Genomic DNA, 25750 nt, shown 5'->3' on the forward strand with positions numbered 1-25750 from the left:
CTGAAAGTTTGGAATCATCTTTCAGTCCTCCTGAACTATACCAGGCCACATGCCCACAACATGGGGGAAGGGGGGTAAACTGCCCCCACCCCAAAACACAATGTCAATGGGGACAAGGGTCTCTTCCCCACAACCGTGGCCGGTGGTTGTGGGGGTCTGCGCGGGGGGGGGGGGGGGGGCTTATCGGAATCTGCAAGTTCACAGATCCTGCTTCCCATGTGAATGAGTATGCGGTACCATTCACAAAAAAAAGTAGCATAAAAGACAGGAGACAGTCTTTTGACAATTCCTTTTTTATTAAAAAAATTTTTTTTAGAAAAATGTTCCCCAAAGTAGATCCAACATCAACCACAATGCCCACCGCCGACCCCAAAAAAAAAAATCAGCTCCACCCTCAACGCTGGCTTCCACCATCTGACAGCTGTGCCATGATGACAGTTCTTTAAATAGGGTGATGACGTCACAAGGGGACAGGATCACTTCTGCCCCCCGTGTGATGTCATTATGCCCTGTGATTGGCCAAAGCATGTGGTCAGGTGCAATGCTTTGGCCAATCACAATGCACTGTCAGGGCACAGTGCATTGCGGGGCGCAGCAGGTGAACAGCCATTCGTGTGTTCTACTCAAACATGCAGCCCATCGTTACTTTCTCAGTATCCTCATGAAAAGCAACACTTTTTGGCTTATAGTGCTTGATTCATGCAACTATGTTGGGTGCCATCATGGATTTCCACCCCACGTAGAATCTGCTTCCTGTTTTATCCTTTTGGGTTCTCGCTGAGCCATACTTCCACCTCTCCCGGGTGACACTACCCTGACAATCACCATTTGGAAATACTATCATATCTATTCTTAGCTGATTATATTATACATGCATCTACTCCTGAAGAAGTGAACAAAGTCATGAAACGCGTTGGAGTTTTGAATCCAATTTTAGTGTAATCATGTACTGACCTCTGGATTGTATATGGTCAACAGTATATTTTAACTATGTATGAAATGCATTCATATGGCTTCATGACAAACTGGCTTGTCATCATTTATCCTCCTTTTTGTATGCAATCAGAAGTCAGTTTATTAATTTATTAAACAACAAACTAGTTATTCTTTGGTTGGCTGTGTGTGTTCCTCATTCAAAGTCCCAGGACAAATACATTGGTTGTATGGGTATATTAATGAAGGGGTGGAATCACATCACTGGCTGCACCAGGTCACATTCTATTTTATTTAGCCTAAATTGGCTGTAATTGGGGCTTTCAAAATGTATTTATTTCAGGTACTTCTATAGCGCCGTCAATTTACGCAGCACTTTACATATATATTGTACATTCACATCAGTCCCTAACCCTCAAGGGGTGTACAATCTAAGGTCCCTAACTCACATTCATACATACACATACTAGGGCCAATTTAGACAGGATCCAATTAACCTAACAGCATGTCTTTGGAGTGTGGGAGGAAACCGGAGTACCCGGAGTAAACCCACGCAGACACAGGGAGAATATGCAAACTCCAGGCAGGTGGTGCCGTGGTTGGGATTCGAACCAACAACCTTAGTGCTGCCAGGCAGAAACAGGGGTGGACTGACAACTCATGGGGCCCCCGGGCAATAGGGGATCATGGGGCCCATGTGTCTTTGCCCAAACTCAAAAAAGCCTAGGAAAAAGGTACCAGGGGCATCTCATGGGGCCCCCTACTAACCCCGGGCCCTCGGGCAGTGCCCGAGTTTCCAAATGGTCAGTCCGCCCCTGGGCAGAAGTGCTAACCATTTAGCCACTGTGCTAAATGTAAATGTAAATTTGTTATGTAAACTCCTATCTCAGAATGAATCTTTGTCACGATGATCCAGATCTGTTATTGAAGGCTAATCTCTTGCATTGACAGTGATCCCGGCCACAGACTTGTCAGAACAGATCTCCACAGCAGGCACTGAGGCCTCTGGCACTGGGAACATGAAGTTCATGTTGAATGGAGCTCTGACTATTGGTACCATGGATGGAGCCAATGTGGAGATGGCAGAGGAGGCCGGAGAAGAGAACCTGTTCATCTTTGGAATGCGAGTCGATGATGTGGCTGAGATGGACAAAAAGGGGTACATTCTAAAGTTTTCCAAAGCTTGATGTACACACCACCGATCATGCACCCTTTATTTCAGGCAGAGCCTGTCGTAGGATTTAGAGACCTTTAAATTCTTCTTTACATTTTTTTAGGATTTTGAAAAAGAATTCTATCTTGGCTGTTTAGTGACTAGATCTGTGTACAAGAGTGCATTGCCAGGGACCTTGGTTGATATTTTGAGAGCTTGGTGCCGTTCTAGATAAACAATGTCCTCTCTATAGACTTGTGAAGAAAGTGATGTGCACACTGAGATGGCTAAATTATTCCAGTGTATCGGCTACAATGTGTGCACCATTCTTCCAGTTTAAGAAATGGCAGTTGCCCTAACTTTAGGAGGCACTGGTCTGAAAATGACTGTAGTCCTCTGATGGCCTTGTTTACACTTGCAGCTGTAATTTCCACCCCTCTGCAAAGCAAATAACATTTATCGCTTTTCAGAGACAAATGACAGGCCGCTTGGAGGCCATATGTTGCTTCCGGAATGCCTGTTTTTAATCTTTTGATTAAAAAGCAGCAAAGTAGCAGACGGGACCACCTCCATTTGATTAGATCACATTTGGTGGCATTGCCCACCAAATACAACCCTGTGGTGTAACGTTTGCTGCACCGTGGCAGTGAGTACTAATGTGGCTTGGGCATTCCATGGGCTGTATCAGAGGTGATATGTCATACCAACATCCCTTAGAATCTACATACAGGCGTACCTCGGTTTACGAACGCCTCAGTTAATGTAATTTTCGGTTTACGAATGAATGAATGAAAAAAATGCCTCGGTTTATGAATTTGTTTCGCAATACGAATGGATTAATTGGTTTTCAATGCATTTCTGAATTCAGTTTTAATCATGTCTCTATAAAGTGCACTTTAAAGGCATAAATACTGTACAGAGACATGATTCAAAATTAATTCGTAAATGCATTGAAAATCAACTAATCCGTTTTGTATTGCAAAAAAAATTTGTAAACTGAACCATTACTTTTAAATGGATTTTCATTCGTAAACCAAAACGCGGTTTCCCATAGGAATGCATTGAAAACCAATTAATCTGTTCCGGAGGTCAGAAAAAAGTCTTATCTGTTCAAAACTCTTTATAAAGTGCACTTTAAAGGCATCAATACTGTACAAAGAGTTTTTTAACAGATAAATACTTTTTTATTTTTATTTTTTTTTTCTTTACTTTTTTTTTTTTTTTTCTGACCTCCGGAACGGATTAATTGGTTTTCAGTGTATTCTGATGAGAAACCGCGTTTTCGGTTTACAAATTTTTCACAATACGAAAAGCCCCGCAGTATGCATTAAATTCGTAAACAGAGGTACGCCTGTATTGGTAAAATACACAAAATGGGACTTTTTAGGCAAGTACAAAGTAACAAAACCAGATTAAACTCAGTCAGTTTTATTGTACATGAAACCATTTAAAAAAAATGAAATGGTGCTTGTACGTACATTATGGGGTTTTATGTCACCATGCTCTCTCTACTACCCCACATTCCCATGTGTACTCTTGACCTAATTGGATAAATCCTCAATTTTCAGTTTCTTGCATGGGAATGGCCCAGTGTGTTTCTAAGCACCTTCTTCATCAGGAAAAGGGGTAGATTAAAGCAGTTGACCAAAAATCAGCCACATGAATGGTAAAATGTACATTCCCAGTGGTGCAGTCACAGCAAACACATCAGATGGCTGGGTGAGGAAGATGTAGCCCACAAGAAACCAAGAACACAGGCTGGCAAAGGGGGTCAGTTTAGTCTGTGCCAGATTTGCATATGATCACTGGGATTATTGGGAAATCCCCCAATACCCTGAGGGAAAACATGATAATCCTGGTGATGATATGCAAGTGATTTTTAATGTTCATGAGGCTGATAAGTGTTTTTGGACACTTGCTTTAATCCAACTGCCCCTGATGAAGAAGGTGCTTTGAAACGCGCTGGGACATTCCCATTCAAGAAATTGGAAAATGATGGTTTATCCTGTTGGGTCAAGAGTACATGCCGTATGGCAATATGGGGTGGTAGAGAGAACATGGTGATGTATTCGTAATATACACTCACCAGCTGTGTTGTTGTTGTTTTTCTTCTTTGTACAATAAAATTGACATTGAGTCTTTTATATATGGTTTTGTCTAAAGTCCCATTTTCTGTACTTTAACAATATGTGACCAGTTGCATGGTAAATTTCATCCAGACAGTTGTAATGCTGTAAACCTGCAGCTCATCCACCCAATTTTGCCACCCACTCCCCAGCGAACCCATGTAAATGAGGCCTATGAGTTTGATTTTTTTTTTTTTTTCCCCCTACCTGAACATTAGGTGTGGTTGTTGTTGGTTTTTGTTTTTTTGTTTTGTTTTTTGTTGTTTTTATGTTTTTGTGTTTTTTTTTTTTTTTGTTTTCTTTTGTTTTTTCTTCTATATTTTTTACTGATGTCTCCTTTCAGGTACAATGCACGAGAATACTACGAAAAACTTCCAGAGCTAAAGAAAGTCATTGATCAGATACAAAGCGGCTTTTTCTCTCCCACAAAGCCCGACCTCTTCAAAGACGTGGTCAACATGCTGTTCAACCATGACAGGCGAGTAACTTTTTTTTTTTTTTTTTTTTGTCCCACAGTGTAGTGAACAAACTCACAAAACTAGCACCCAGTGCAAAAAAAAAGTGAGTGTGCACAGCGTGTACATCTGGCCCTCCTCCTTAGAGAAAGGGCCTTAGCCCTGATCCCCCGGGGCACAAGGCTCATGACAGAGACTAAGGCACTCACTGGTCCACCTGGCCGAAACCAGGTGGATCCCTTTTCTTCAGGAGGCCTGCCGAAGCAAGGCTCCCCCCCAAAGGGAGACCCCATGTTAGGGGGAGAACCTTACCAAAAGGCCACATGCCTCCCCCACCCAAGACTTTCAGGGCAGGCCCGAGGACCTACACCTTACTAATTGTGGGAAGTAAAAGAGGTCACTCACTGGTCCACCTGGCCGAAACCAGGCAGACCACTTTCTACAGGAGGCCTGCCGAAGCAAGGCTCCCCCCCCAAAGGGAGACCCCATGTTAGGGGGAGAACCTTACCAAAAGGCCATATGCCTCCCCCACCCAAGACTTTCAGGGCAGGCCCGAGGACCTACACCTTACTAATTGTGGGAAGTAAAAGAGGTCACTCACTGGTCCACCTGGCCGAAACCAGGCAGACCCCTTTCTACAGGAGGCCTGCCGAAGCAAGGCTCCCCCCCCAAAGGGAGACCCCATGTTAGGGGGAGAACCTTACCAAAAGGCCACATGCCTCCCCCACCCAAGACTTTCAGGGCAGGCCTGGAGACCTACACCTTACTAATCGTGGGAAGTGAAAGTGTGTACTGTGCTGTGCAATGACAAACAAACCTGGAAAAAAGTGGACAAGTGCTTTAGTGCCATAGTGCAATACTATGGCGGGCCGTTCAGCCAGGAATAAAAACATATTTTCTCTGGTCCTGACCAAAAGGCCCGACCTTAGAGGCATGTGCGAAAAAAATCTTGATCATGGTGCCTAAAACTGAAAGTGAGCTTCCTCACCGTGAGCGTGTCGGCACCCCTGGACTGCCACTCCAGGGGCACATACACCGCGGGCTTCTTTCACAGCCCGGCCCTCGGCCAGACCAGTGCAGCTCTTATCCCTACCAGGAAGGCGTTCGAGTATGATAAGGAAACTAGTTGACCCGAGCTTCAGCCAAATGCAAAGAGTGCGCATACATAGGATTCCTCTGTTAGATGGGAAATTTAATTTTTTACCGTATGACTTGCTGTGAGGTCATTCATTGTTTGCAAAAATAGATCACCTGTTTCCACTGCTGAAATCACCAACTGTTTCCACTAATGTTACCTTCTGCTTTTCTTCTTCAGGTTTAAAGTATTTGCTGACTTTGAAGCATATGTGAAGAGCCAGGAGAAGGTCAGCGCCCTGTACAAGGTCAGTAACCCACGACCCGCTCAATGATGGGGCTCCTGTATGATTGTTTCTGCCCCTTATCGTACAACTGTTTGCTCGTATTATATTCCGCAAGGCCTATAGCGGGGTTTCTCAACTGGGGTTCCACAGGAGGTCCCCACAGGGTTCTGCCACTGGCCACCATTGCAGGTATTTCCTGTGTGCCCATTGGTGGCTTCCGTTATCCCCACTGCAGGCTGCAGCAGATTCATGCCAAATGAACAGTGACTTCAGTTGTGATAACTAAGAAGTAACTGAAGTATCACCAGGTGGTGATGTGCACGAGCACCTCAGCTGTCCCAGGGCTCTCCCTCCTCATTGGTTGAGACAACAGTGGGAGCCATTGGCTCCCACTGCTGTCAGTCAATGAGCTTAAGGCAAGGTTCACACCTATGCAGTTTGCGTTTTATCCATTTCTGCACTGCGTTTTTGCAGTTGTGCTTTTGCCGCTCTTTTGATGCGGTTCTTTCATTTTTTTTTTTTTTTTTTTTTTTTTTTTGTTGCTAGGCAGATTTAAAATGTAAATGCAGCAAAAATGCACTACATGCTTTTCTGCAGCATGTTCATTGAAGTCTATAGAACCAAAAACGCAACTTTTTGCGTTAAAAAAAGTCCCTGACCCTTTTCAAAAGACGCACCCGGTGAAAACGCGGAGATGTGAACGTGTCCCATAGGAAATCATGTTAAATGGACTGTACTGTGTTTCCGTAAAATGCTGCGGAAATGCTTAGGTGTGAGGGGTTAGAGGCGATAGCGGGGGCCGGAGGTGAGCCATGGCTCTGTGTCGTATGGACGCATAGAGCCGGGCTTGAGAGTGAACACACACCAGTGGCCCCATAGCAAGCAGCTTGCTATTGGGATTAACTGGTAAAGGATTAGGAGCCAGGAGCACCGGCGGAGGCCAAGGAAGAGGAGTATCAAGGCTGCTTTGTGCAAAACCACTGCACACAGCAGGTAAGTATAGCATGTTTGTTAAAGGTTCTTCTTTCCTTTTTTCCCTCTTTCCTTTTTTTTCTCCTCTTTCTTCTTTCCTTTTTTTTCCCCCCTCTTTCTTCTTTCCTTTTTTTTCTCCTCTTTCTTCTTTCCTTTTTTTTTCTCCTCTTTCCTTTTTTCCCCCTCCTTTCTAATTTCCTTTTTTTCCCCCTCTTTCTTCTTTCTTTTTAATAGGACTTTAAGATATTGTTTTTTCTTCCAAACTAAAGGGGTGTTTTTATGTTATGCATGCTATTTTCTATGCTCCTAGAATCAAAAGAATTTCCCTTTTTTTTTCCCCTCTTCCCCTTTTTTTTCCCCCTCTTTCCTTTTTTCCCCTCTTTCTTTTTTCCTTTTTTTCCCCTCTTTCCTTTTTTTCCCCTCTTCTTCTTTCCTTTTTTTTCCCCCCTCTTTCCTTTCCCCCCCCTCTTTCTTCTTTCCTTCTCCCCCCCCCCTTTTCTTCTTTCCTTTTTTTTTCCCGCCCTCTTTCTTCTTTCCTTTCCCCCCCCCCTTTCTTCTTTCCTCCCCCCCCCCCTTTCTTCTTTCCTCCCCCCCCCCCTTTCTTCTTTCCTCCCCCCCCCCCTTTCTTCTTTCCTCCCCCCCCCCCCTTTCTTCTTTCCTTCTCCCCCCCCCCTTTCTTCTTTCCTTCTCCCCCCCCCCCTTTCTTCTTTCCTTCTCCCCCCCCCCTTTCTTCTTTCCTTCTCTCCCCCCCCCCCTTTCTTCTTTCCTTCTCCCCCCCCCCCTTTCTTCTTTCCTTCTCCCCCCCCCCCTTTCTTCTTTCCTTCTCCCCCCCCCCCCTTTCTTCTTTCCTTCTCCCCCCCCCCTTTCTTCTTTCCTTCCCCCCCCCCTTTCTTCTTTCCTTCCCCCCCCCCCTTTCTTCTTTCCTTTCCCCCCCCCCCTTTCTTCTTTCCTTTTTTTTTCTCCTCTTTCTTCTGTCCTTTTTTTTTCCCTCTTTCGTCTTTCCTTTTTTTTTCCCTCCTATCCTTTTTTTTTTTTTTTTTCTCCTCCTTTCTTTTTTCTTTTTAATAGGACTTTAAGATATTGTTTTTTCTTCCAAACTGAAGGGGTGTTTTTATGTTATGCATGCTATTTTCTGTGCTCCTAGAATCCAAAAGAATGGACCAAAGTTGTCATCAAGAACATTGCAGGAGCTGGAAAGTTCTCTAGTGACAGAACCATCAAGGAATATGCCCGAGACATCTGGCGGGTAGAGCCCTCAAACTTGAAGATCCCACCACCCAACGAACCCAGAGACGCCCCTGAGGATGCCAAAGCTGCTGCCCCTGCTGCGAAGGCTTAACTCGGATCTTCGGGGTCACTGGCAAGATGGGCGCCTGTAGCGTGTTATTGAATGAGGTAGCAGAGTGCAGGAACTCATGGCAACCAGCCTGGTTTGAGTTCAGTGAACCCGATCCAGGAATATATGAATGCTTACTATGGGCTACTGGACTCTGCATATTGCTCTTTGCCTGCAACTCTCTCTTGATTTCAGATTCGGGTTCTCACGTGGGAAGAACTTGCTTATGTACCCTTTTTTTGCTGAACAAATCCTTTTTTTTTTTTTTTTGCACTGTACACGTGCCAAAGTAGAAGGTTTATACAGATTTTATGCATCAAAGCCGTTCTTTGTTTGTTTTTTTTTGGTTTTCAGATTAATGGTTACTGTATGTCTGCCAACCAGTGCTGCTCATGTATTCTCCTCTGAACAAAATGTCTTTTACATCTCTTCTGTGCACATATCTGGAAAAAGTTTACTGATCCGCCACAAACATTAAAGAGAAGGTTTATATATATTTACGGCGTGTGGTTTACGTTATTGAATGTGTGACAATACAGGTTATGTAATCCTTTCATGACCAGAGCACTTCCAAGACTAGATACCCAGACCACATGTAGCCGTGTTCTTTATAGTGTATCTAAACCCACAAAACAAAGATTGCCAGTCCTCAGATTTCATGGCTGAATTACTTTAACCCCTCGCCCTCCAGAGGATTTACCCCCCCTCCCCCCCAGGCCATTTTTTGCGATACAGCGCTGCGTTACTTTAACTGACAGTTGCGCGGTCATGCAACACTGCACCCAAATTAAATTTATGTCCTTTTTTTTTTTCCCACAAATAGAGCTTGCTTTTGGTGGTATTTGATCAACTCTGCTTTTTCTGTTTTGTTTTGGGGGGTTTGTTCTGTTTTTAGCTTTTTGGTTTTTAGTTCGTTTTTTTGGGGGGGTCTTTGTTTTTTTTCTGTTCTGTTTTTTGTTTTGTTCTGGTTTTGTTTTGTTTTGGGTTTTTTTGTGCTATAAATTAAAAAAAAAGACCAATTGTGAGAAAATATATTTTTGACTTTTTGCAATAAAACCTATCTAGTTAAAAAAAAATGTAAAAATCAAATTTCATCAGAAATGTAGGTCAAAATGTATTCTGTTACATGTTTTTTTGCTAAAAAAAAAAATTTAAAAATCCCAATACGTGTAGATTAATTGATTTCAAAGTTATAGCGTTTACAAATGGTGTATATACAGGGATTTTTTTTTCTTTCACTACTAATGGTGGCAATAACCGACTTTATAGGGGGAGTGCAGCAGGCATTCCAATACTGGGGGGGGAACATCCCCAGTGACACCACTATGGTGATCAGTGCTAATGGCACTGGGCAGGAAGGGGTTAACATCTGGGGAGATCAAATGTTAACTGTGTGCTGTTTTACTATGGGGGCTGTGTGTGTTTCACTGTATGCTGTGTGAGTGCTTTCCACTGTAAGCGCATTGCTTTGTATGGCTCTGCCACTCAAACCCATCAGAAATGCATCCAATCTGTGTATCTATGGTGTGAACTGGCCCTAACAAAGCTAGATTTGGTCTGAGAACATTCAACAGAACCAAAAGTTGAACAGAAAGTGGGAAGAAGTGCTTCGTGATCCAAATTTGTGAAGTGTCCCTTCCTTTTTTATATTGCATTTCTGGTTCAAACTATACTACCTAAACATATTAAAGGCAATATAAATCATCCTTGTGGTGTGTGGGGTTTTTTGGGGTTTTTTTTAACCGTCTGATCCTATAGTTTCATGGTGTCATTGTTGACCTGTACACACAGCCTATAGTATAATAAATCTTGAAATTCTGGTGTCATAAGTTTGTTTGTGTTGGAACACAAGGCATGCAGCATGCCCCTGCACAGTTTAATGCATAACCTCTATGAACTGGCATTTCCTGTGAAGAAACTACATCTCCCACAACCACGGTCTTTCAGTCTAGTCTGTAGGTGAGAGCTAAACAGTAATTGGATCTGACACAAACACAAACAGGCAGACAAGTTAACGGGGAGATCACCATACAAAAAGATGTTTCATGATAATTATGGGAGTGTTAATATTTAACCACTTGCCACCCTGCCACTGTAGAAATACGGTGGCAGGGCAGCACTGGCAGGCAAAACCACGTTTTAAAATGCGTGTTTTGTAAACAGGGCGGCGGCGCGCCTCGCGCAGGCCCCCTATCTGCCCCGCCGATCACCGCCGCGGATGTCAGTCGCCAGGTCACAGCCGGTCTTTACCGGCTGTTTCCCGACGATCGGCGGCAAACAGTTACAGACAGCACAGCTGCAGTAGCTGTGCTGTCTGTCACTTCCCTGACAGCTCGAGGACGAGCTGATCGAGAAAGAAGAGTTTCTCTCTCTCGATCAGTGGTGTCCCGTGCAGCACACACCCCCACCCCCTAGTAAAACACTCCCCTCACACAGATAACCCTTCCCTGCAAAATAAAGTTAACCCTTCCTCCCCAGTGCCATTAGTACAGTGTCAGTGTTTTTTGTTTTTTGCATTGATCACTGTATTAGTGTTTTTGGAGATGTCAGTGACCCCAAGTCGGTACCCCCCAATGTCAGAATGTCCGCCACAGTCCCGCCATAAGTCACTGATCGCCGCCATAATTCGCTGATCGACGCCATTAGTATAAAAAAAAAACTAAAAATCCCAGTATCTTTCCCGCCATTTGTAAACGCTATAACTTTCACGTAAACCAATTAATTTACATGTATTGGGCTTTTTTTTTTTTTTTTTTAGCAAAGACATGTCGCAGAATACATTTTGGCAGAAATTTATGACTAAATTAGATTTTTTTTTTTTTTTTTTTTTACTGGACACGTTTTATAGCAAAAAGTCCAAAATATGCTTTTTTTTTTTCCTCAAAATTGTCAGCCTTTTTTTTTTATAGCGCAAAAAATAAAAACCGCACAGGCAATTAAATACCACCAAAAGAAAGCTCAATTTGTGGGGAAAAAAAGATGTAAATTTCATTTATGTACCGTATTGCATGACCGCGCAATTGTTCGTTAAACTAGCGCAGTGCTGTATAGCAGAAAAATGGTGTAAATTGCAGTATCTATACCATAGTTTGTAGACGCTATAACTTCCACACAAAGCAATCAATATACACTTATTGGGATTTTTTTTTTACCAAAAACATGGAGCAGAATACATTTTGGCCTAAATTTATAACCAACTTTGAGATTACTATATATTTTTTATAGCTAAAAGTAAAAAATATTGTTTTTCTTCAAAATTTTTGGCTTTTTTTTTGTTTATAGCGTGAAAAATAAAAAGCGCACAGGTAATCAAATTACACCAAAAGAAAGCTCTATTTGTGTGAAAAAAAGGACATAAATTTCGTTTGGGTGCAGCATTGCATGACCGCGCAATTATCAGTTGAATTAGTGCAGCGCCGAGTAGCAAAAAGAGGCCTGGTCATTAAGGGGGGTAAATCCTCAGGAGCTCAAGTGGTTAAACACTGAGAAATGGCAAGGCATGTATTGAATGCTGTGTGACCAGAAACAATAGCCTGCCTGTCCCCTTTTAGGGAATAGGGACAAGCTAGGTTAGTGAATACATGGACATAATCAATCAATCGGCCATGACACTACAAACTGCAGCCACAACATGGACGTCCATCATTACAAGGTCAAACAAACGACCCAGGGAATATAACTGCACTAATACCTACTGTAGTTAAACAAAAACATTTGAAAGTGTACAAGACCTTTAATAATGCCAAAGGATAATTCTATTTTGGGTTTTAGTCCACCAGCCAGTATATTGAGATTGGAGTCTTGGTTGGACCATACATTGTCCAATGAGAAATGTCCTTGTGACAGATGCTTGGGATCCCTTGGCCGCTCTGCTGTTGCTGAAGAACACATTGATCTGCTATGGGGCACACTATATACAGATGCCTCCAGGAGATACACTGACTGTAGTTGTCCCTTCATGTGGAAAGTAACATCCAGAGGTAATAATAAGAAACAATATATGTGAAAAAAAAAACAAAAAAACAACACACTGATCCATTTAAACTCCTGGTATTCCAGAATAAATTGCTGCTGCTTCAGATATTGTTTAGGAAAGCCCTGGGAGAGAAAAATCAACAAAATGTTATTTTTATGGAAGGATTAAACATTCAAGGAAGGAGGTCATGCTTCAAGCTACAAAGTCCAGGCAAAGGAGGCCAATACACAGATGAAATACATACGTGGGAGCTGCCGAAGGACTTGTCATTCTGTCCATCCTGTCCTGAGATTTACACAGCCAGGTGTATGACACCACTTATCAGTAAGGAATACATAGGTTTCCTCTCTTCAAACCCTCACCTGTTGACTGGCGAATGAAAGAGCAGCAGAAGACTGATGAAATAATCCCTCTACTCTCACATTTTTTTTTGTGAACACATTCGAATATATAGCTGCAATTTCTACATCTCCTAGCCTGAGTGCTGCTGTGTAGGGGCCTGGAAGAAGCTCATACCAAGTCAAAAATAAGGTATTTGCATTAAAACAAAAAAAATGATTAGGGCTCATTTACACTTGCTTCAAATATAACACGCATCAAAGTGCTTTTCTGAAGCTTGGCAAATGCCCTGTGTGCGTGTTTTGATTTTTAATTTGTTTTAAAGGGGCCCAGCAGATTCCCAGCTCATTAGTACCCCATTCAGCAGATCTCCAGCTCATTGGTACCCTCAATCAGCAGATCCCCTGCTCAGTAGTACCCCCAGCTTTGCTGATGCTACACTCGGTAGTATCCCCCAGCTCTGTTAATCCTCCCATTCAGCAGTAACCCCCAGGTCTGCTGATCCCCTGCTCAGTAGTAACTCCCAGCTCTACTGATTCCCCTCGTTCAGTAGTAACTCCCGGCTCTGCTGATTCCCCTCGTTCAGTAGTAACCCCCGGCTCTGCTGATTCCCCTCGTTCAGTAGTAACCCCCGGCTCTGCTGATTCCCCTTGTTTAGTAGTAACCCCCAGCTCTGCTGATTCCCCTCGTTCAGTAGTAACCCCCCGGCTCTGCTGATTCCCCTCGCTCAGTAGTAACCCCCAGCTCTGCTGATTCCCCTCGTTTAGTAGTAACCCCCCGGCTCTGCTGATTCCCCTCATTCAGTAGTAACCCCCCGGCTCTGCTGATTCCCCTCGCTCTGTAGTAACCTCCAGCTCTGCTGATCCTTCCCATTCAGCAGTAACCCCCAGCTCTGCTGATCCCCTGCTCAGTAGTAACCCCCGGCTCTGCTGATTCCCCTCGTTCAGTAGTAACCCCCGGCTCTGCTGATTCCCCTCATTCAGTAGTAACCCCCGGCTCTGCTGATTCCCCTCGTTCAGTAGTAACCCCCCGGCTCTGCTGATTCCCCTCGTTCAGTAGTAACCCCCCGGCTCTGCTGATTCCCCTCGTTCAGTAGTAACCCCCAGCTCTGCTGATCCTTCCCATTTAGCAGTAACCCCCAGCTCTGCTGATCCCCTGCTCAGTAGTAACCCCCGGCTCTGCTGATTCCCCTCGTTCAGTAGTAACCCCCGGCTCTGCTGATTCCCCTCATTCAGCAGTAACCCCCAGCTCTGCTGATCCTTCCCATTCAGCAGTAACCCCCAGCTCTGCTGATCCTCCTGTCTCTCCAGTCCATGCTCACCTCACCAGACACTTCCAGATTACGGTATATACACATGAACCGGAAGTGATTGCTAATGATGTCTTTCCATATCGCTTGTTGGTTTCCCAGTGCATCCTGGGATATCTCATACCTGCAATACTCCCAAAACAAAGCAAAGCTGAAAAAAGCCTCTTAAAAGCTGCATGTGCTGTAAGTGAGCTTTGTCATAGACTTCGATGGAGGCTTTGAAGCCCCAAGACCGCAACATGGGGTATACATTTTAAAGGCAAGTAAACATAACGTGTGAACAGGACTGTAAGCTAACCATTTTATTTAGTGATGGGGGATTAAATGAGCATTCAGAACCCTTACAAAAAAAAACATGTCCAATGCCACATTTTGAAGCAAGTGTAAACAAGTCCCTACAGAGCTGCATCATTGTATCCTATATCTGCCTGGAGTTCAGCTTTATTATGGACCTGTTAAATTATTAGTCATTTGATCTCTGCTAAAACGAAGGACTGGACAGCAGAGGCAGTGAAATACCTCTATTTCATTGTGCGGCCACAGGGGCTGCTTCTGCTTGGCACTGAGGAACCCAAGAGCAGGGGCCAATGCTAAGGCAGTACAGCTGGCCCTCTTGTACCAAGCCTGGGCCCCATCAGTTCAGAAGGGGGTATGGGCACTGGCCAAGCAGAAGGGCCGGCTGTACAGCCTTGTGATTCTGGTGCCTCCCCCTGCAGCGCTGCTGGCTTTCTCCCTCTGGCAGGGGTATCAGTTCCACTATCTAAACCCCTTCCACGTGCTGTTGGACCCTTCCTCCCCACCAGTACTGCCAGATTCCCCCTCTTTAATCTCCAGCTGGCAGCTGCTGAGGGCACACAGGTGGATCGCTAAGTACTGTATGCCATATTTACCGGCCTTCCTTTCCTGAGTGAACACAGTGAGCGATCAGTACCAATCTCTCCTGAGTACATTCATCATTGAGCCATAGTAAACTGTTTTTACTATGCTTCAGTTTGTAAATGAACAGGAATCCTCAGATTGCTTCCTATTCATTCATCTGTGCATCTGAGGCTGAATCTATGTCCTCAGTCCATTTCTCTGTCTCAAATGTTAGACATCAGGGGTCTGTTTAGACCCCTGATATATCACCAAAGCCCCCAACCGAGCAGTGTAAAATAAATAAATAATACACTTTAAAATGTTAAAAAATAATAATACAAAAAAAAATTAGGGGTTCATACACATGTGCTTTGCTGTCTGAAGAGTAGTCAGCATTTGACAGGTGGTGACCACTTGCTTTAACCCTGTACACGCGGTCAAAGATGGTATCATTTCTGCCACGGCTGCAAAACGTAGTATCGCGGCTCTGGCATTATAGCAAAAATATAATTTGATATTTTCTGGGAGGGGGGGGGGCCCTTTCAGGTAGCTGTGACTTCTAACAGCAGCCCTGTCAATGAGCATCATGAACAGTAGGACCGGCTGCATCCAAAGACTTGTAAAGTAGCCTCTGAATTATCCACTCCGCACAAAATAGATTTACCCCCCGGCCACATCAAGCCCAACTTTGAAATCATGTGACTTACAGTGAAGTCGCACGATTTCAAAGTCGGGGAACATACCGTTTTCAGGTGCGATTTGCAAGAAATCTGACACAGATGTCTGCAAATCGCACCACAAGTAGTTCATGCACTACTAGAGATCGGTGCGGCTCCGACCAAGTCAGAACCGCACCGATATGACCGCTGTAATTGCGGACAATAGGGTGCGACTTGGCATACAATTTGCAAGTCCCATGGCATGCAGATCGCATGCCAAGTCGCACCCAGTACAACCGGGGTGTTAGGCACGACGTACTCACCAAAGCTTCTCTGGCAGTTTGGGGTCTTTATAAATATATTTGTGTTTGTAGCCCAGCTTGGCGGGGTATACTACCAGCTTCACATCTCTGGGGTGACGGGAGTTTATTGCGATTTCATGGAGCTGTTAAAAAAAAAAAAAAAAAGGAAAAGTAAAAACCACAATTGTCAATGATAAATCTATAAAGGATAACTCCACTATTATGAAAAAATAGCAAATAAAATGTAATCCAATATGGCAACCTGGAGGTGTCCTGTATACAGATGGTGTACAAAATGCCTCCAAAAATGTCATTTGCTGCCTCAATGATTTTCCTACAAGTCTGCACTTGGATACGGGTCAGATTTCAGACATCTCTGCAAGTTTTGGTGGGATACCCCCCCCCCCAAGGGTTAATCACTTCTAAAGTGCAGCTGTCCTCATTAGAACACAGAAAGTGCACCAGCTGATTATAATGAACCAGACCCTCCCATTCAGAATGAGTATGAGATCAGTCTGGTGAAACAAAATGCTTCTTCACTGCAGAAAAAGGTAGGAATCTGCTAAAAAAGTTTGTTAAAATCCCTACAATGTACATAGATTAATCGGATGGGGTTTTTTTCAACAAAAATGATTACTCTTTAACCCTTTGAGGACCGTAAGATTTTGGAACGCCAAAAGAATCAATTTTTTGGTTTTTAAAGTTTGTACACTTCAGTTGCTGTAACTAAGCCATTTCATGAAATAATTGGGAAAAAGCTAGATCCATTTGTTTGTTGATAAGAACTAATATTTTGACTCAAACCAAAAAAAAAAAAAAGAGTTTTAAGTTCTTAATCAGATGATACACGTAATTAAAAACATGGGACAAATACGCCCCTTGGTCCTCAAAGGGTTAAGGGCTCATGTACACTGCAGCTGATAAACTCACATTTAGGAGCTGTTCAGCGTTTTTTTTTCTGCAGCCCCTGAACTCTCCCCAATGTTTTCCTATGTGTCCATATACACATCTTCGTTTACAGGCAGTTGGGTTTACAGTCGTTTTTTTGAACGCACCAAACTTGCGTTCAGGAGTAGATTTTATCAGCATTTCAAATGCAAAACGTTTGTAAACGCGGCTAACTGCATTTATAGGCGTTTGCAAATTTTTTTTAACTCTTCCATTTCCAGTTGCTGACCAAAGCCTTTTTTTCATCATGAAAATTGCATGCAAAGCGTCTTCCTGGTACTCAAATGGACCCGGTACACCGTACTTTGAGGTTTCGCATGAAAGAAAATATGTTAGACATTCCTGCAATAATTTCTGCACAGAAATGAGCCGGAACACATCCAAACACCACAAGAAAAAAAAAGACAGCTAATCTCAACACATACTGCTCTCTCTGCTTCTGCTCTCTCTATTCCTCTCAAAATGTCTGAAATAGTTAATTTTTTACTGTTTTTCAGTACATCTTGGAAGGTCTCCTGAGGTTATCTTAAAAAAAAATGCTTGCAAATGCTCATAAACGCGGTATGCAAACGTGGATAAACAGACGTTTTTTAACCTACGTTTTCCAGCAGTCAGTTTCCATCGTTCAGAAGTGTCCCGTGTACATGGAGCCTAAGGCTCCGTTCATACAAATGCATTTTTTAGTGCTTTTTGCAGAAACGCACTACAGTCCATTTAACATGGTTTCCTATGGAACGCGTTTACATCTATGCTTTTTTGAACTGTTGCGTTTTGGAACGGGTCAGGGACTTTTTTCAAAGCAAAAAGCAGAGTTTTTGCTACAATAGAGTTCAATGGAGAATCTGCAGAAATGCATGGTAGTGTGTTTTTGCCGCATTTTGCATTTTTATTCTGCCCAGCAAAAAAAAAATTCCACTTTTTAAAAAAAAAGAGCTGAACAAAACACGGTAAAACCGCATCAAAAATGCGTGTAGAATTTCCTCTCTCCCAGCATGAATCTTTGACCCCCAAGCCCCCTCCCAGCTCCAATCCTCTCTCCACCCAAATCTCTCCTCCTAGCACACATCCCCACCAAATCCCTCTTCCTAACACAAATTCCCCCCCGCGAAAAAAATATTTCCCTTCCCCTTCCCTCTGATCCCCCTCCCAGTATTAATCCCACCTCCTCAGGGGCGGACTGACAACTCATGGGGCCCCTGTGTCTCAAAAAAGCGAAAAAGGTACCAGGGGCATCTCATGGGGCCCCCTACTGACCCCGGGCCCTCGGGCAATGCCTGAGTTTCCAAATGGTGAGTCTGCCCCTGCACCTCCTAGAACAAATTCCCCCCCCCCCACCCTAATTTCCCCATCAGCACAAATCCTCCACCCAGAACCCCCTTCCTAACACAAATCCCCCCAAATTTCCCCATCATTCTAATACAAATCCCCCCAAATTTCCCCATCATTCTAATACAAATCCCCCCTCCTAACACAAATCCCGCACCCCCAGTTTTCCCTCCTAGCACAAATCCTCACAGTTGTCCCTACTTTCACAAATCCTCCCCCCTCTAATAGTCCCTAGAACAAATTCCCCTCCCCCCCACCCTAATTTCCCCATCAGCACAAATCCTCCCCCCAGTACAAATCCACCCAGAACCCCCTTCCTAACACAAATCCCCCCAAATTTCCCCATCATTCTAATACAAATCCCCCAAAATTTCCCCATCATTCTAGTACAAATCCCCCCAAATTTCCCCATCATTCTAATACAAATCCCCCCTCCTAACACAAATCCCGCACCCCCAGTTTTCCCTCCTAACACAAATCCTCACAGTTGTCCCTACTTTCACAAATCCTCCCCCCTCTAATAGTCCCAATGCAGAAGTGATCAGCTCTTCAATGAACTAATGAATCAAAAACAAAATGAAACAACAATGTCCGACGTGCACGTGTCTACCTACAGATCAGAGAGCTTCAGTATATTTGGACCCACAAACTCACCTCTTTTCCCATCGACACGGGAACGACCTGGTCATCTTCTGCGTGAAGGATCATGATTGGACTGGTCATGGTTTTGATGCTGCAGAACAATGAACATTACAAAGAAAAGTCTGTTTTATTTGTGGCAGGATACACATTTGTATAGTCAGCTTCAAGCACATGATCTCATCAATAATGTTTTAAAAAACTTGTAATGACTGTACAGGGGTTGGACAAAAAATGGACTACATTAGCAGGTATGAAAGTGACATGCTTCTCATTGAAAGCAGGAATGATGAAACATTCTTTAGCTTCCGCTGTGTGATGAGACACCTAGCTAACCTACCTAAGCGTCACTTTCGTCATTCACTGCGTGTGATGTTAGTAATATGGAGAAGTGTCACATCTTACTGAGCCTTAAGTCCTGGTTCACACTGATGCGGTGCGGAATTTGCAGCGTTTTCTGTACGAATTCCGCACCGCATCAGAATCGCACCCCGTTCATGCGAACCGCTGCGGGTGTGTATGTTAACAACCCCCCGTAATCGGTTCGCAAAACGCGGTGCCATGTGCAGAATTGGGTCACATAGGTGTGAATATCCATGCGATTCAATTCTAGCGCGGACCCAAAAAAGGGTCCTGCAGGTTTTTGGTGTGGGTGCAGTATGATTAGAGCCATACAAAATGTATGGCTCCAGTCAGACTGCACACAAATCGCATGTGCACAGGAATGTGGTGCGGTTCCTGTGCGAATCACATGTGATATACTGCACTGGATATATGTGAACACGGGCTCAAGAGAGCACTTAAATCCCCTTTCTTCCCCATTCTGATGCTCTATTTGAACTTCAGCAAGTTGTCTTCACCAGTCATCTAGATGCCTAAGGGCCAGTTCATACGACATGTGTTTCAGTTGCTTTTTTTCTGCATCCAAAACACACAGAAAGCAGATTAGATGGTTGTCAATGTCATCGTTCACATCAGTGCTTGCAGGTCCAGTGTGTTCCAGTTGTAGAAATAAAGTAGAACATGCTGCACAGAACTGTACTGGAATGCAGTAAAATGCATCAAAAACACACTGGAATGCACCAAAATGCACCAAAAATGCACTGGCACGCACATGTCCCAATTTAGGGCCAGTTCACACTACTGCGTTTTATTTGTTTTTTTCCTGCATCCAAAACGCACATAAAGTAGGTGATATGTTGTCAATGTCATAATTCACATCAGTGCTTGCAGTTCCAGTGCATTCCAGTTGCAGAAAAAAAAAATCGAACATGCTGCATTTTTTTATGCACAGAACTGTGCTGGAACCAGGGGCGGACTGACCATTTGGAAACTTGGGCACTGCCCGAGGGCCCGAGGTCAGTAGGGGGCCCCATGAGATGCCCCTGGTACCTTTTTCATAGGCTTTTTTGAGTTTGGGCAAGGACACAGGGGCCCCATGATCCCCTATTGCCCGGGGGCCCCATGAGTTGTCAGTCCGCCCCTGGCCGGAACGCAGTAAGACACATCAAAAATACACCGGAACGCACCAAAAATGCACTGGAACGCACATATCCCTATTTAGGACCAGTTCACACTACATGCATTTCAGTTTCATTTTTTCCTGCATCCAAAACACACAGAAAGTAGGTTATATGGTTGTCAATGTCATAGTTCACATCAGTGCTTGCAGTTCCAGTGCGTTCCGGTTGCAGAAAAAAAAAAGTAGAACATGCTGCATTTTTTTCTGCACAGAACTGGCTGGAGTGCAGTAAAACGCATCAAAAATACACCGGAACGCACCAAAATGCACCAAACATGCACCGGAACGCACCAAAATGCACCAAACATGCACTGGAACGCACATGTCCCTATTTAGGACCAGTTCACACTACATGCATTTCAGTTGCTTTTTTCTTGCATCCACAACGCACAGAAAGTAGGTAATATGGTTGTCAATATCATAGTTCAGGCTGCATTTTTTTCTGCACAGAACTGCATTAGAACGCGGTAAAATGCATCAAAAACCCACTGGAAAGCACATGTCCCTATTTAAACTGAAGAAGAAGAGAGAGGAAAAAATTAACTGGAATGCATAAAAAACGCACCAGAACACGTCAAAAATGCGCATGCAGAAACGCATCTGTACTGCGTTTCTATAGTGTGAACCGGCCCTTAAATTGAAGAAAAAGCGAGCAGAAAAATGAGAAAAATAAATAATAGCGCCTATGGTCAAAATTATATAACTTACTAATAATGTACCAGCTGCAAAAAACCACCATATATAAAGTGTACCAATTAATAAATAATTTGCGCTAGTAAATGTATATAAATATATAAAAAAAATATATATAAAAAATCATCAAATCATAAGTCCAGAAAAATATATATGTCAATACCACAAAAAAAAAAAAAAAGTGCAAAAAAACTTTAAAGTGCAAAAAAAGTGTCTAAACTTGAAGAATTTCACCAAAAACCTTGATAATGTGATGGCAGATCATCCATAAATATATTTTCGGAAGCAAAAACTCAGCAACACACCGATCCTCATCGATCAAATAACAGGATCAGAAACTTTGTAATTTAATCAGAAATCCACTTCTCCAAAAGAAAAGACCACCTTCAAACGTATCCATGGGGGGAATTGCCAAGCACTCGAGAGAAACAGAAAGACTTCATGGTGCAATATTATAAAAACCAATTCCTTTATTAGGTACTCATTGCACTTACTCAAGAGGTGTCCCAGCCGACACCAGCATCAACAGCATAACAGCAATCACATAAACGAGCCTGGCTACTCAGCACATGCGCAATAGCTGTCAGCCAAAAACGTAATGACGTCACATCAATCAAGCTCCGCCCTACGCTTATTTTTCTTATTTTGAAAAATAAGCGTAGGGCGGAGCTTGATTGATGTGACGTCATTACGTTTTTGGCTGACAGCTATTGCGCATGTGCTGAGTAGCCAGGCTCGTTTATGTGATTGCTGTTATGCTGTTGATGCTGGTGTCGGCTGGGACACCTCTTGAGTAAGTGCAATGAGTACCTAATAAAGGAATTGGTTTTTATAATATTGCACCATGAAGTCTTTCTGTTTCTCTCGAGTGCTTGGCAATTCCCCCCATGGATACGTTTGAAGGTGGTCTTTTCTTTTGGAGAAGTGGATTTCTGATTAAATTACAAAGTTTCTGATCCTGTTATTTGATCGATGAGGATCGGTGTGTTGCTGAGTTTTCGCTTCCGAAAATATATTTATGGATGATCTGCCATCACATTATCAAGGTTTTTGGTGAAATTCTTCAAGTTTAGACACTTTTTTTGCACGAAAAGTTTTTTTTGCACTTTAAAGTTTTTTTGCACTTTTTTTTTTTTGCGGTATTGACATATATATTTTTCTGGACTTATGATTTGATGATTTTTTATATATATATTTTTTTATATATTTATATACATTTACTAGCGCAAATTATTTATTAATGAGCAGAAAAATGAACTGTAATTCATAAAAAAAAAAAAAAAAAAAAAAAAATCGCACTGGAACATGTCAAAAATACACCAAAAAGCACCAAAAACGTGTCAAAAACATGCAAGCAAAAATGCATCCGGAACGCATCTGGACTGCGTTTCTATAGTGTGAACCGGCCCTAACTGCATTGAGCTGCTGCCATGTGATTGGCTGATTAGCAATTTGTGTTACCAAGAAATTGAACCGGTGGACCTAATAAAGGGGCCCATGAGTGCATATTCCCCTAATGGAGGCAGAACACTTACGACCCTCTGAAAAGTAATTCATGGTGGATCATTTTTCGAGGGGTATAGCAGCAGCTGCAGTTTTTTTTGGGGGGGTTTTGTTTTAACTTTTATTTTTTAATTGCCGGATTGCAATTTTAAATTGTTTACCGTGCTGCAACCGTAAGGTAAGGGATTGGTTCACGGCTGCAGATCAGCCCCATGGAACTCATTGGGTGCGTTTGATAGGGAATACCGTACTGTCAGACTCTGCAGCCGGGGGTTAAAAATGCTGCAGACGCGAAGCAAAGCATTGTGACTGCGGCATGTGTACAGCCCTGTCCGCCTGGATTGCTACAGTTGTGAGGGTGTGGCTAGGGCAGGGGCGGACTGACAACTCATGGGGCCCCCGGGCAATAGGGGATCATGGGGCCCCTGTGTCCTTGCCCAAACTCAAAAAAGCCTATGAAAAAGGTACCAGGGGCATCTCATGGGGCCCCCTACTGACCCCGGGCCCTCAGGCAGTGCCCGAGTTCCCAAATGGTCAGTCCGCCCCTGGGCTAGGGGTACATGGTGGTAAATCCACCGCTTAGCCTCCTGTTTTTACCACCCCCTGCTCACCCGCGTGAAAGAACTCTAACAAAGAAAATTGGAAGAAAAACTTACTTTTCATCATTTGGAAACACGTGATTACTCAGCGCAAACGTGTCCAGGAAAAAGTATTCGAATCCGGGGTAAATGTGATAGATCTGCCGGAGAAAATAATATCAGAGTTATGCCAGAAAGTCCACATTGCAAGATCTCAGAATATCCCCATCAGCTCACAGCGACGGCCACAAACCATGTGACTAGTGCTGCCTAAAACTGAAAGTGACAGAATGGAAGAGAATGGAAGAGAATGGAAGAGAATGGAAGAGAATGGAAGAGAATGGGGCAAAGAGCAAAACTGCAATGACAGCTGGCAGATTTCTTTCTCGGAAATTTCTGGATGAGAAATCAGAGTTCTGTGTCGCTCCCCTCCCTGCCATGCTGAGCCAAAAGGAAACCATCCTCCTAGTCACTGCTTGTAGACGTAGAGATCAGTTCAATGTGAATCCCAGCAGTGTGAGCAGGTAGAACCAGGGCCGGTGCTAGACTATCTTTGTCCTAGGCAAGACCAGCTACTTGCGCCCCCCCCCCCCCCCACACACACAAAAAAAAGTAAATAAAAAATTTAAAAAGGGGTATATTGTTGCTGACTTCTGGAGGGTCTATTGATGCTAGCTGGGCTGGTACTTTTGTAGCTGGGGGGGATTTTGTTGCAAGGGGTCTATTGTTGCTGGAGGGGGCCTACTGTTGCTGAAGGGATCTATTGTTGCTGGTGGGGGTCTATTGTTGCCAGGGCGGATCTTTTGTAGCTGAGGGGGTTCTCTGTTATAGGGGGTCTATTGTTGCTGGAGAGGGGTCTATTGTTGCCATGGTGGATCTTTTGTAGCTGAGGGGGTATTCTGTTGTAGGGGGGTCTATTGTTGCTGGTGGGGATCTATTGTTGCTGGGGTGGATCTTTTGTAACTGAGGGGTTATTTGGTTGTTGTGGGTCTATTGTTGCTGGAGGGGGCCTGCTGTTGCTGAAGGGATCTATTGTTGCTGGAGGGTATCTATTGTTGCCAGGGTGGATCTTTTGTAACTGAGGGGTTATTTGGTTGCTGGGGGTCTATTGTTGCTGGTGGGGGGCTACTGTTGCTGAAGGGATCTATTGTTGCTGGAGGGGGTCTATTGTTGCCAGGGCGGATTTTTTGTAGCTGAGGGGGTATTCTGTTATAGGGGGTCTATTGTTGCTGGAGAGGGGTCTGTTGTTGCCATGGTGGATGTTTTGTAGCTGAGGGGGTATTCTGTTGTAGGGGGTCTATTGTTGCTGGTGGGGATCAATTGTTGCTGGGGTGGATCTTTTGTAACTGAGGGGTTATTTGGTTGTTGTGGGTCTATTGTTTCTGGAGGGGGCCTGCTGTTGCTGAAGGGATCTATTGTTGCTGGAGGGTATCTATTGTTGCCAGGGTGGATCTTTTGTAACTGAGGGGTTATTTGGTTGCTGGGGGTCTATTGTTGCTGGTGGGGGGCTACTGTTGCTGAAGGGATCTATTGTTGCTGGAGGGGGTCTATTGTTGCCAGGGCGGATTTTTTGTAGCTGAGGGGGTATTCTGTTATAGGGGGTCTATTGTTGCTGGAGAGGGGTCTGTTGTTGCCATGGTGGATGTTTTGTAGCTGAGGGGGTATTCTGTTGTAGGGGGTCTATTGTTGCTGGTGGGGATCAATTGTTGCTGGGGTGGATCTTTTGTAACTGAGGGGTTATTTGGTTGTTGTGGGTCTATTGTTTCTGGAGGGGGCCTGCTGTTGCTGAAGGGATCTATTGTTGCTGGAGGGTATCTATTGTTGCCGGGGTGGATCTTTTGTAACTGAGGGGTTATTTGGTTGCTGGGGTCTATTGTTGCTGGAGGGGGTTGCTGTTGCTGAAGGGATCTATTGTTGCTGGAGGGTATCTATTGTTGCCAGGGTGGATCTTTTGTAACTGAGGGGTTATTTGGTTGCTGGGGGTCTATTGTTGCTGGAGGGGGTTGCTGTTGCTGAAGGGATCTATTGTTGCTGGAGGGTGTCTATTGTTGCCAGGGTGGATCTTTTGTAGCTGAGGGGGTATATGAGCTTGTTGGACATCTCATTCCAGAACCATGCGCATTAATATGGAGTTGGAGTATGGACTTTCTTTGTGGTTATAACAGATTCCACTCTTCTAGTAAAGTTTTCCACAAGATTTGCAGTGTGTCTGGGGATTTGTTGCACATTTAGCTGACAGAATTTGAGTGCAATAAGCTGCTGATGCTGGGTGAGAAGTCCTAGTTCCCATTCAGAGTTCCAATTCATCCCAAAGGTGTTCAGTGTGATTGAGGTCAGGACATGGGGTGGACTGACAACTCATGGGGCCCCCAGGCATTAGGGGTCATGGGGCCCCTGTGTCCTTGCTAAACTCAAAAAAGCCTATGAAAAAGGTACCAGGGGCATCTCATGGGGCCCCCTACTGACCCCGGGCCCTCGGCCAGTGCCCGAGTTTCCAAATGGTCAGTCTGCCCCTGGCGCCCGGTGATTACGAGGATCTCCGACGGGGAGGAGAACTGTTTTGTTTACTAACAGTTCTCCTCCCTGTCAGCTCGGGCACACTGCTTTGGATGGCTGTGTGCTTACAGTGAAGCACACAGACATCGTCCCCTAGTAAAACACTCCCAGTACACAGTTAACCTTTTGATCGCCCCTCATGTTAACCCCTTCCTGCCCAGTGCCATTAGTACAGTGTCAGTGTTTTTTTTTTTTTTTAGCACTGA

At 44.0% G+C, this 25750-nt stretch overlaps 2 protein-coding genes across 2 annotated transcripts in view; one reads left to right on the forward strand and one right to left on the reverse strand.

The window, feature by feature from the left end:
• The window catches only part of PYGL (glycogen phosphorylase L), a 53332-nt gene extending 44500 nt beyond the window's left edge, over positions 1-8832 (forward strand). Inside the window, exons 17-20 of the mRNA XM_089665810.1 lie at positions 1885-2092; positions 4556-4690; positions 5983-6049; positions 8145-8832. Coding sequence (XP_089521936.1) covers positions 1885-2092; positions 4556-4690; positions 5983-6049; positions 8145-8339 — 605 coding nt within the window. The 3' untranslated portion in view covers positions 8340-8832. The remainder of the gene's footprint in view (positions 1-1884; positions 2093-4555; positions 4691-5982; positions 6050-8144) is intronic.
• A 3217-nt stretch (positions 8833-12049) lies between these two features.
• Positions 12050-25750, reverse strand: part of LOC149431191 (lysophosphatidylserine lipase ABHD12-like) — a 52777-nt gene continuing 39076 nt past the window's right edge. Inside the window, exons 10-13 of the mRNA XM_089665811.1 lie at positions 23067-23149; positions 18708-18786; positions 15801-15922; positions 12050-12434 (exon numbers count right to left, since the gene is read on the reverse strand). Of these exons, the coding sequence (XP_089521937.1) occupies positions 12413-12434; positions 15801-15922; positions 18708-18786; positions 23067-23149 (306 nt within the window). The 3' untranslated portion in view covers positions 12050-12412. The remainder of the gene's footprint in view (positions 12435-15800; positions 15923-18707; positions 18787-23066; positions 23150-25750) is intronic.

The sequence above is a fragment of the Staurois parvus genome, unplaced genomic scaffold, assembly GCF_062004578.1.
Source record: "Staurois parvus isolate SC_StPar_1 unplaced genomic scaffold, SC_StPar_1.0 ptg002360l, whole genome shotgun sequence".
Classification (NCBI taxonomy): domain Eukaryota; kingdom Metazoa; phylum Chordata; class Amphibia; order Anura; family Ranidae; genus Staurois; species Staurois parvus.